At 33.6% G+C, this 12,776-nt stretch overlaps 1 protein-coding gene across 1 annotated transcript in view; it reads right to left on the bottom strand.

Moving 5' to 3' along the window:
- Positions 1-6,594, bottom strand: part of LOC125063749 (synaptic vesicle glycoprotein 2B-like) — a 31,677-nt gene extending 25,083 nt beyond the window's left edge. Inside the window, exon 1 of the mRNA XM_047670349.1 lies at positions 6,448-6,594. Within this exon, the coding sequence (XP_047526305.1) occupies positions 6,448-6,493 (46 nt within the window). The 5' untranslated portion in view covers positions 6,494-6,594. The remainder of the gene's footprint in view (positions 1-6,447) is intronic.
- Between the last annotated feature and the right edge of the window lie 6,182 nt (positions 6,595-12,776).

Genomic DNA, 12,776 nt, shown 5'->3' with positions numbered 1-12,776 from the left:
TTCTATCAAGTCATAAGATTTTGTACCATCCTGTCGTCATGCTGATTTAATCTCCCTTCAATAGTATTTACTTACTTTTAATGAAATCAAAATCAAAAATCATTTAATCATGTAGGTAACACATTGTAAACTTATGACGTGTCAGTAAAGATATACATATTAATGCTTCTAATTTTACATTTACTGCCAGTTCTCAAATCAAGGGCGTAGAACGGAAGAGAAGAACTGGCAATAAACTCTCCGCCACTCTTTTTATGAATAATGAATTAGTAAGCGTGGCATTAAATTTTATCGCGCACGTAATATTTAAGTATCGGCCTCAAACATATATTGTGTCAAGTTCGAGCTGACGTCCAGCGTCTGATGAAGCCATATATATTAATCCTATTACCGCTTACCTAATATACGAGTATGAACCATTCCAATTGTGTCAACGTTGTACTAGCATTACTATATTAACACCTTGAGAAAGGTATCGTTTTTATATACTGGGTTATACGGTGAACTATTTGTTTGTAGTTTATTAATTAATTTAAGTTCAGCCTTGCGATTCTGTAACTCACATTTCGAACTCTCACAGCGGTTTTCGTAGCGGCGGTCGGGCTCAAATCAGTCGTGAAGCAGTCATTTTATGATTTTGCATTCTGATAAGGAGGGAGCTTGTAGTTTATTGTTTATCAGAATGCCAAATCATAAAATGACTGCTTCACGGCTGATTTCAGAGCGACCTCCGATGCGAAAACCGCTGTGTGAGTTCGAAAAGTGAGTTACAGAATCGCAGGGCTGGTTAGAGGTACAGTGCACAGTGTTTAATACACATTTTAACCTAGCCTTGTATGTACGATTCTTCTAAGTTAACATAAAGAGAAATTACATTAGATTTAAGTGTTATGGAACTGAAAATCTTTTATATGTAAACAAAAAAATAGGCTGACTTTGCAAAAAAAGATCCAACAAAAGTAACCATATATGAAAATATCTTTCAATCAGTATATGTATCAATTAATACATATACTAATTGAATAATAATCTTGAAATTACTTCCGCATCCACCAGATTCTCCAGATTTGGCGCCCAGCAACTTTTTCTGCTCTCAGACCTCAACAGGATGCTCGCAGAAATTTTCCGCTGATGAGGTAATCGCCGAAACTGAAGCCTATTATGAGACTTACGACAAATCCTATCGAAAAATTGTATGACCGCTATAATCGTTGTATTGCTCTCGAAGGTAACATATTGTAAATCAACTCATATTCTATACGTTATCAACGAACTTTTCAGCCCAACTTTAAATTTACTTTTAAAATTTTAATTTACGATCACAAATACGTAAATAATTTTAATTAAGTCATTCGTATATATGTTAATAGGCTATAAATTCATGAGATAAGAATATATATATCTCTATATCTCTCTGTCAATATTTAGATATAATGCAAGTAGTTGTTTGCTTAGTATTAATGTTCTATTACAGGTTTAATTGTACTACACCGGCCTTTTATGTGATATTATTTGTGTGGCACATGATTATAAAGCAGTAGAAGTGTTCTTTAATAAGCTTATGAATATATATTATTTGTTACTAGCAAGTATATGTATAAGTATGTGGAGTTTCTTGCCCTTTCTTCTCCACACGAAACTACCTTTTGGAAGGGGCAACTAGAATTTTCTTTATATTTTATTTGACGTTCAAAGGTACCATTTTAGGTGGTCTAATTGAAATAAATGATTTGACTTTGACTTTATATATTAATTGTTATTTAACTCAACATTAAACTATAATTTTTATATATCCATTCATTTATTTGTAAATTTAAACTTAACCACATTTTAAAGACAATGTTACATACAGAACATATTATGTTGTTTTCTATTCCATAATTAAAAAGATCCCATTATATAATGGAAAAACACAATTGCAGCCTGTCAAAAATGTTTTCTACTGCATTTTTCATAATCCTACGTAAATGACAAAATAATACCTCGATGACAGAATTGTATAGAGTTAGTTCAAGTACATTTTAAACACTTGTTTTTAACGAAACGGTTAACCTGATAGTAAAGATTGGCAGGTGATCGAGATAATATTAAACAACAGATAAAATAATCAAAGTATGATAGCAATGATATTTCACCATCCACCTCCAAAAAATACAAACAAAAGGAAATTTTTACAAAGGTTAATCTAAGTCATTAAAGATTCGGATCTTATTTGCTACAAAATATTTTATGACACGTATGAGACGAGATTGTAATAATTGTATAAGAATAATTGAGTTCTTATCTTTGACAGTTCGGACTTGTATAATTTTTGACACATTTGGTGGTCATAACGTAGTGAATCTAAATAAATTAATGTATGCCTAATATATTTTAATATTTAATACTTAGTTGTCTATTAAATTTTAGTTTTTGTAATATATTTTAGCACATTTTAATACAATACAGATTATAATGAGAAAATTAGATAAAAAATACACCGAAGAGTATTTGTCAGATCAATACTTATGCAAATCAAAAACGTCGATAATATATAAATACGGTAACATACTTCAACTCAATTAATATGGCCGTAAATTAATTATACCTATGATAGAAAACTCTATATAATAAATATATACGCAAACGTATCAAAAATCTTTATATATAAGAAGATAATCTATTGCATTATTATTTAAGTTTGTTTATTATTTAAGGATGTTTTAACTTCATTTATATCTTTATATTTTAATGTTAACATTAAACTTAATATAGAAAAAGAAGAAGATTGGTCCATTATCCAGGCGTATTCACCAACGGAATCTAGCAAAAAGGAAGACATAACAAAAATCGAGAAATTGGAACTGCATATAAAATATTGGGAGATTTTAATAGCCAAATCGGTACACAAAATATCGGAGAAGAACTTAGTATAATAGACATCAAAAGTAAAACCAAGTTTAAGAAAGCATACACAACATACAAACAGCTGAAGTGTACAGGGCATATGATGAGAGAAAAGCAAGCAATGGACAAAACTTACAACACAGAATGGTACCCTTTAGACGAAGAGCGACATAGAGGAAGATAGGCTAAGAGATGGGAGGATGACGTTAAGAAAATAGCGGGTTCAACATGGACTAGCACTGCAAAAATGAGAAAAGACTGGAGAGCTTTAGAGGAGGCCTTTGTCGGAAGACAAGTTGTAACCGAACTACCGTTGGCCAATAATCAATAGATATTAAAATTGTTAGTATATTAGTTAAACTGTAGTTAATAGTCAAAATTTGTTTTTAAGATAGTAGTCATAAGTAAATTAATTTTAGGCACACTAAACAACTCTGTGTAAAACTTGTTAACAACAATAAAGGCTTTTTATTTTATTTTTTATATCTTTATATTTTATTTAAAAGCATAACAAAAATCCCCTTGTTCAGTGTATATATATTTAAAAAATTGTGACATTTTTAATTCTTGTAGCAACGTGAATGAAGTTAACCACTTGTTATACGCAGTTAATAAATGCAAACGAATATATAGTTAGAATTACTTATGAAAGCCATCAGCTATGCCAATTCAAAAAACATTATCTCGAATTTACCACAGAATACAAAGAAATAGTCATCACGATGGGATGTCGTGCGGAAGCCAGCCTTGTTAACGCCTATTGTAATTAATATAAAGCATTTCTAAACGAACATGTCTAGATGCAAATACTAATGATTTACTACTGTAAATAATATAAACATTGCCGACTTCAAACACGTTACACAATTGTTTGTTCGTTCGAAGGTATAATGGAAAACATATTACTTTCATCCCCTGATAATATAAAGTGAAACCAGCACAACACTATGTGGAAAAAGTTGTCCACCGAAGAGCGTACCAATTCCGGCAACGCACTTGCGAGCCTACCGGCAATGTGTCCATGGGCGGCGGTATCACGTAACATCAGCTAAGCCAGACACAAACAGCATTAGATAGGTGTTGAAAAACCCCAAGCTCGGATGAAATGGAACCTGCCTGCGTCTAGATCGGTACTCTGTAACCTCTGATAGTGATTCCGACTTGAGTTTTGTACCACGGAAAATACAAATATTGGGGAAAATACATAAATATGTATTGGAATTGGTAGGTATAGCTGTTGGAAGTTACACTATACCGGCCCTGTTCTCATGATTTATTTTTTATTTATTTATTATATACATGATCTTAAATAGAAAAAAGTTGGTGTGGTGGAAACACAAACTGGACACAGTTTTTCTGTTCACCAGGACGTGATGCACGGGTGATGTATAACTGTCTCATTTGGGAATGAGAGACATGACAAATGTGGATGTTAATATCTCCTTTGTGGCCTATTTGAACAGATATTTGCTGATATAGTCAAATCGGCTACAGAACATTATTATATACAAGTTGTTTTAACCTTTTTACCTAAGTGTTTATTTGTAAAAGTTCGATCAAAAATTTACACTGTTTTACTTTTAAAAACGCTAGATAATTGGGAATTTAAAAAATAATAATAACAGGTTTTACAGTTTAAAATAATAATTGATATAATTTAAAATGTTAAGCTAGCATCTTATATTATCATTGACATAGACATAACATTTATTACTAACAAAAACAGACACACATAATAACAATAATCAAAGAAAAAAAATATAATGAGATATAACAAATTATATTTTTTTTCCCTTTTTCCATTCCGTTCGTTTCAAGTGTGTAATGCGTGTGTGCTGTGGTTGTAATTGGCCCTGGCTTAGCATTATGCCGAGGAACAGAATGTTCCACAGCGCTGGTGATTCTGCCAGAGACCACAGCAGCTAGTTTGCAATAAATAATCAATAAAATGAATAATGCCACACGGTGGCAAGACGTAACGTAACGTAGACAAGCTGGATAAATTAACTTCGATTTCCATGAAGCGATTGTTTATAAGGGGTTTGTGTATATACACATTATGAACAAGCCCGAAGATCCGTTAAAAGTGCTAGACCACTGGCCAGCGCACAAAGATTTGCTTATAACAATACTCATTATAATCCGACATTGAGTTACATTTGAAGAATACTTTATTAAAACATATATATATATAAAGACTAGCTGACCCGGCAAACGTTGATTTGCCATGTATATTATTTCTAGGAAACATTTTTTTAGTTCAATAAAAATAACAAAATATAGGGGTTCATCGTAGAGGGGTGAAAATTAGGGGTTACATGACGACTCATTGGTCTAGTGGTTAGTACCCCTGACTACGAATCCATGGGTCCCGGGTTCGATCCCCGGCTGAGACGAACATCGATGTGATGAGCATTTGGTGTTGTGCTTAGGTCTTGGGTGTTTAAATATGTATTTATATGTCTATCTATCTAAAATATGTATGTATATCCGTTGCCTAGTACCCATAACACAAGCTTCACCAGCTTAGCATGGGACTAGGTCAATTGGTGTGAATTGTCTTTATATAAAAAAAAAACATGTATTTTTGTATGGTGTATACGGTATTTACGATTTTCTTAACGTACATAGTAATAATAAAAATTATTAAAATTAATAAAAGAAAATTAAAAAAAGTTTGGTCCCTATGGTAGTGTACCCTTAACGATGGCAGCATTTCCTCGCTGCATTGCGAGACTTATTCGTTGTGCGAGGAAAGCACCAGCTCTGGGGTCACCGGCACTATCTACCAGGCGCCAACATAAATCGTTAAGTTCAAGAGTCTCTACTCCAAAGGGAACCCCCTTTTAATTATGTAAGACAATGTGTAGTGCCATTATGTGTGGCAGAATATGCGAAGTTTAGAGATTGTACCACCATAACATTTTTGTACCATATTCTTGCAAATAAATAATTTATTATTATTAGTATGAATAGTATCTAAAGTGAAGCTATCGCAATAGAAAACAAACATGACATTTTTGTATAGAAAACGTTAAAAGCACTCAGTAAGCCAATTTAGAACTAAACGGACGTTCGAACATTTGAATAGAATACGTGTGGCAAACGAATTTTATCGAGAATACTATTTTCGAGCTGTCACTGAAATTATCACACAAATACGAATAGTAAAATTCGTAAAGTTCGTGGTCTATCATCATTACAATCTAAATTGTTCTTACAAACGTATGTATACTTTAAAGTCAATACTGTTTTAGTACTCAAAAATACTGGCTTATAAATAAACGTAAGTTCATGTTTAAGGTATGTTCTGTGGCAATTTAAACAATAATAAACGAAGTCTAGTTCTTTGGGTAGTTTTTATGTTGAATAAACCTAAATTAACCGTAAAATGTTTTTAATTTTAATCAAACACAGCTTATGTTATTCAAAGATTTACAAAAAATAGCTTTCGTTTAAGAATTAAATCTGTAAAATAAAAATGAAAAGTCCCTGCTATACCAATTTAATTGCTAATAATAATTAAAATTAGGGGTATTAATTGATTACAAACATACTTACGTATTAATCTCTGTAATGTTGCGGAGATGAATCTTAGTGCAAACATCACAACACACACTTATACAATTTTCAAAAAATACAGTCTGACATGCTGAGAATTTAATCGATTAATGTATAATTTAAATATATCTAAACCAAACATTATATAAATTATTTTTTTGATTAAAATTTTTCATTAAACACACATATTACAAAAGTAAATAAATCATTACAAAAAATAAAACTGTCATAGTTTTTCTTCTCCTTCAATTGCCCGACGTTTTTAAGTAATTGACGAAAAAGGTTTTGGGTTGTCAACCTCTTTTGAAATCGACTTTAAACCAGCTTATGAATGACGTATATACGATAAGCTGTAAATAGCGCAACGTTTAAAATGTTCTGGGTGTTAACCAAAGGCTTCCTTGAAACAATCCAGTAGAGGTGCTGATGAGTTTTGGTTCCTAAATTCAATAAACGTATTGTCATCTCAAAACCGAACGTAAGAACGATAACTTTGTTTGTGGTTTCTATGTACAGAAATTTAACTGTCAAACTTGCTTCGACAGATGATTCTAGAATAATAAATAAAATTTATGGGAGCCTCATAGCCTAGCGGTCTTATTAAGTGGCAGCTAGGTGAGCGGTATCGGGTTCGATTCCCGGTTCGAGGGCAAGTTTTAATTTAATTTAAATTTGTTCTCGGCCTTTGGGAGGGTTGTGTGGTACCGGGCGAGTGCCTAAACCGTACATGGAGGACACGGTCGAATTTCTAAAGACAAACACGAATTATAAAAAATCCTATACTTGACGCTGGCTAATGCACAAATCGTGCCAGAGCCATTAAAAAAAAAATATTTTTTAAATAATTCATTCATTCATAAGCTATTATGTTTAGAACATATAATTATTTAATTAAAAAAAAAACGCAGTGACTATTCACACGGATATACGGATGAATAATATATCTATGATTATTCTTCCGGATATATATATTTTGTTTGGACGATTACAGACTGAATTTATTTAAAAACAAAATTATTTATTTATTTGTTCTCGTTAAAAATAGTTTTTTTAATTAATCGATTGTTTTTAGCATGAAAAATCGATGATAATTTCGTGTTGATAGATTGTAGGGTTTCGAAAATTTTGAAATTATCGATACCTACTCGTTTGTATTTCCTAATTAGTACTTGTATTTCATTGTTTGCAACTTTCTGTATTATTTAATTCTTATTAGCATAAAGTGTTTACTTTAATATCCAAAAAGTACCCAAAACCGAATCAGTGTCCAAAAAATCTATTATTATTATTGTTGTTTGGCTAGGTTAGGTTAGTATATAATTAAATAATTGTATATAATAAAAAAAAAAACAAAAAAAAATTCAAAACAAATAATAGATAAAAAGCGGGTTAGGGTAGGTTAGGTTAGTTATGGGAATAATTCAATGCGGTGCCAGATGTCATTCATTCAGAATGGATGTGTCTGGCACTGCAGGTGATATGGAGGGCCTAGGAGGAATTTTTAGTGGGTCGGGTTTCTCCCCTCTGGTTAGCAGAGGGATAAGAGATAACCATCCCCACAGTCCCCGCGGTAGCGACTGCATACGCCCGCGGGCCTGCAATTGTGCATTTTAACCTCCTTCATAAAAAAAAAAAAAAAAGTTATGGGAATAATGTTTTATTGTTTTTGTTATACTATCTGCATACCTAAATAATTAATTGAATACTATTAAACATAGTTTGCGCAATTGTGTGTGAGCAATGAAATCTTCAACCAATCAAAGACGTTACTGTAAACTCGACAAATTATAATAAACTCGACATCTTCGTCGTTAGAAGGGCGTTGTCTTGTTTCTTATCTCCGTCAATTTTAAAATAATTGACTTTCTTTCTGTGTGCATTTAACATTCGCTCAAACGGTGAACAAAAATATCGTGAGGAAACCGGCTTGCCTTATACCCAAAAAGTCTAGGGCGTGTGTCAGGCACAGGAGGCTGATAACCTACTTGCGTATAAGGTTGACAAATGATCATGCAACAGTTACAGAAATTTGAGGCTCAGACCTAAAAATAGGACGAAAAGAAATTATAAAGGAAATTAATAGTATTCGGTCTTGCTGCAACTTACAGTCATTTCGTTGGAACCCAAAATCTATCTTTTTTTATAGAACAGGGAAAAAACGGGTAGGAGGTTCACCTGATGTTAAGTGATACCGCCGCCCATGGACACTCTCAATGCCAGAGGGCTCGCGAGTGCGTTGCCGGCCTTTTAAGAATTAGTACGCTCTTTTCATGAAGGACCCTAAGTCAAATTGCTTCGGAAATACTTCAGTGGCCAGTGGTGGTGGTGCGAGGCAAAAACTGCCTTGAACAACTCTCAGTTGTGGAACGGCGGACGTCGAGGTGATACGGGTGGAATTTCGTATTCTGCCTCGACGTCTGATGATGAAACTCATCTGCAGGTTCATTCAGCTGAAAAAAATGTGTACCTACAGATAAAAAACTAAAATATCTAATAAAAACATTTGTAAGATAAATTGTGTTATAAATCGAGATTCACATTCGATCGTAATAAAGAGATAAAACAATAAAATAAACAATCATTTTGTTTATATAACGCTTTGAAAACAATCTGTCCATTCCCCGGGTTGCAATAACTGTAATCCCTCAGGCGGGGCGAGAACTATAGCTACTGGATGCGACATATATTGTATAATTCAAATTCAAAAATCATTTTTAGGTAACAAAATGTACACTTATGAATGTCAAAAAATAAATATATATATCAAATGCTTCTAATTTTAGTCAACGATTATCTAGTTGATAAAAGGGCCTGGGACTAGTGCTAGACAGGCTACCTCTAATTAATTTGCGATATTTGTTTTAAAATAAGTGTTGTTTGATGATTTGATATTTTAAAAGAGTACCGAGAGTTTTTTACGCCGGCTTTTTCTCTCGGCCTACACCCTCTGTCTTCTTTGCCGTCTAGTAGGGATGCCTACAAATTCAAATTTAATGACGTGGAATAAGTGATACATGTATCTTATGTTCCATAATAAACATATTTTATTTTATTTTTATTTTTACATTTACTGACAGTTCTCAAATCAAGGCCGTAGAACGGAAGGGAAGAATTGGAAATAAACTCTCCGCCACTCTTTTTAATCTCCAAGTTTTTTGTTTTACACAATGTTTGCAAGGAGCTGCAACCATTACATCATGTTCCACATGACATCTTAATAAATTAAAAAGATTTGTCCTATATCAGCAGGAGGCATGGTGAAATCGGAGCACGCACTTACATTCTTGTGGGAACAACTCGCAACTATGTAGTCGAAATAACTAACATCACCGCATACACGAATTCAAGTACGACCAGTCACCACAAGTAGCACCTGTTCACGAGTATGACGCATGGCCAGCCATAGGCCCCCTCGCCATATTTTATAAATACTAACATTGTATGACTTACTGAATATATAGCAAGGGTAAAGGATAGGATCCTTCGAGAGCGTACCAATTATTGAATGGCTGGCAACGGATTCACGAGCCCTCTGGTACTGAGTGTCCATGGGCAGGTAAACATCGGGTGAGCGTTCTGCCTGTTTCCCTCTGTTCTATAAAAAGAGGATAGGATTAAATATATACTTAATTCTGATCTATATCTCTCTCATAATCTCAATAGCCATCGATATAGATTGTGCATCACAAAATAATAGAATAGTAAGCTAGAAGCTAACTGGCAGACTTGCCATCACCACAAAACACATTGCCAAAAGGTTTACCCTCAAGTGTACCTCTTTCATTTATCTCAGCCCAAAGAGACCATTGTGTCTGACACGACCGGAGGCGAGGCGCATGTAGAAGTTATTTAAAGAATTAATTTAACTAACTATTTTTTTTAAGTTGATATCACAAAGGACCGAGGAGCTGGCAACCTCGAACAAAGAATTAGTCTAGCTATTCAAAGGGGGAACGCTGCCAGTATCTTCGGAACTTTGACTAAAGGGACTCCTTTTAATAATATATTTTAGTTATTAAATTTTAAGGTTAGTTTTTGTTTTTATTGTTATATTGTTTTTATACTGATTCAACTAACTACCGTATATAGAATACATAATGTTTTGATATCGGACGAGCTCATTCTTTATTGACTTAAATTATCTTAATTTGACAGCATTAAAGTAAACATTCATTTCGTTTGCTACCAAATTAATAACGTAAATGATAAAAACACGAAAATGTTAAATATTTGCGAGAGCTTATGATGTGTGAGTGACCTGATTAGACGCGTGTCTTATGACTTTTATTTGAAGAACTTGTTTTAATATAAATTCTATGTTGTCTCGGGAATTATCACTTTTTTCCTTACTACGTCACTGATAACAACACTGAATGATTGATTAGGTGAATTGTTTGATTATGTATATATAGTTATACGCTCGCGTGATATAAACTTTGATATTATGTAACAAAATAATCAAAGGAAACATTTATAAAATCGGTATCAATTTACAATTAAAAATTGTATACGAACAGTGAAAGAGTAGAAGTTACGAGGAGTTATCTGATTACATAACTCACCTTATACTTACTCAGAGGTGATGAGAACTTGGAGAAACTGATTATGGTTGGTAACACAGACGGCATAAGATCACATAGCCGTTTACCAACCAGAAGGACCGATCAAGTGAAAGACTCATCGTCCTCAAAACTTTACACTGTTATAAGAGAGTCGCTGGACCAGTGGAAACAGATAGTCCGCTCCAGATGTTTCCTTGCTGACCACGACGCTCAGACATGAGCTAGAGACAGAAGAGAGAGAGAATACTCACTCTCTCCGCTGGCTCTGCTACCCAAAAAGTTAGCCCTCCGAAATTAGAATCTTCCAGCACTTCCCGTCCTGTGCCACCTCCCGCCAATTGCTGGCTTTCAGCTGCAGCAGATCCTTCTCCACTCTGTCAATCCAGAGGTACCGATCTACAGTCTCCGAACACTAGGCTGGCTTACCGATCTTGGACCATGCCCTCAAGGTCAACGTAAGTCGAGGCCTTGTTTGCCTATAATGTTGGAACTCACCAAATAACTCCATTATTAGTTTTTAAGAGTTTGAAACATTTCAACTTTGATAAGGAAATGTTTTTTGTAAAAATACTTTGAGCACAAGTAACAATGGAACCAAACATTCATGGCTATTGGATTCAATTCCAACTTTTGGTCACGGTGCTCATTAAAATTAAATAGGGGTTAAAATTTAGTAGCTATTAAGTAATTTAAGACTAAATAAATATATTCTGTATTCTGCAAATCAGTTAAATCGTGATGTCATAGATATATTAACAGAATAAGATAAGATAAATTTGTCTATAGGCAGTTGTACTCGTAGCATACAATCGAATAAATATTTACAAATTCGTTGCTTATTATGTGTTTCTCGAGTTTAAAGAATTAACGAAAACGTCACAGCTCTTAGCAACATACCTGCAACTGAGTTTCATCATCAGACGTCAAGGCAGAATACAAAATATCATCCGTATCACCTCGACGTATATCACCAACACTATGTGGAACCAGTTGCCCACTGAAGTATTTCCGAAATAAATCGATTTATGGTCCTTCAAGAAAAGAGCGTACCAATTCTTAAAAAATATATAGATAAATTTGAAAAATTTAGTTTTCATTAGTACTTTTGTTTTTGACGTGACAGCGTCTAATAAATCATTGAACACCGGCTTCACGCACGAAAAAGCATTACCCAGTGTCCTGTAACGCTCATTGTCCCGTTACGCTCATTCTATCTCTTTTCCACTCGATTCTTCTTCGTACCCATACAAAATAGTGATAATTCAATAAAAATGATTCAATTTTATTCATAAAAGTATGCAATCATTTCACCAATGTTTTGTAACGACGTTGTCACGTTAAACTATCATCCGTAAACCGACTTTACAGACAACCATTTTCTTATTCCGGAACAGCGAGCAGTCTCTATGTGTTGGAATAGAAAATTGTTTCCATATTGGTATCTAGCTATTAAAAAAGGCAGGCTATGTAAAAATCAGTTCGTGAGGGCTTATTAAAATTGCAATATTTCATAACATCGTATAGTAAATCAGATAGTAAGTGTCATTAAATTTATCTATAAATTACCATGGTCCAAATGGTTGTTAAGTCGATCGTCTAGTCTACAAACCTTGTAAACAATATCGGGGACAGTATGTTCGATAACTAAGTGTTGATATCGTTTAAGTCTGTTAAGCACCGGCGGCACTTCTTTGATTGGCACTTGATAGTGCTTATGCGTATTACTATAGGGAAAACATTTAAAATTAATATGTATATGAACAAAAG

This window comes from Pieris napi, chromosome 3 (genome assembly GCF_905475465.1).
Source record: "Pieris napi chromosome 3, ilPieNapi1.2, whole genome shotgun sequence".
Classification (NCBI taxonomy): domain Eukaryota; kingdom Metazoa; phylum Arthropoda; class Insecta; order Lepidoptera; family Pieridae; genus Pieris; species Pieris napi.
This window is presented reverse-complemented; position numbering and strand designations above follow the sequence as displayed.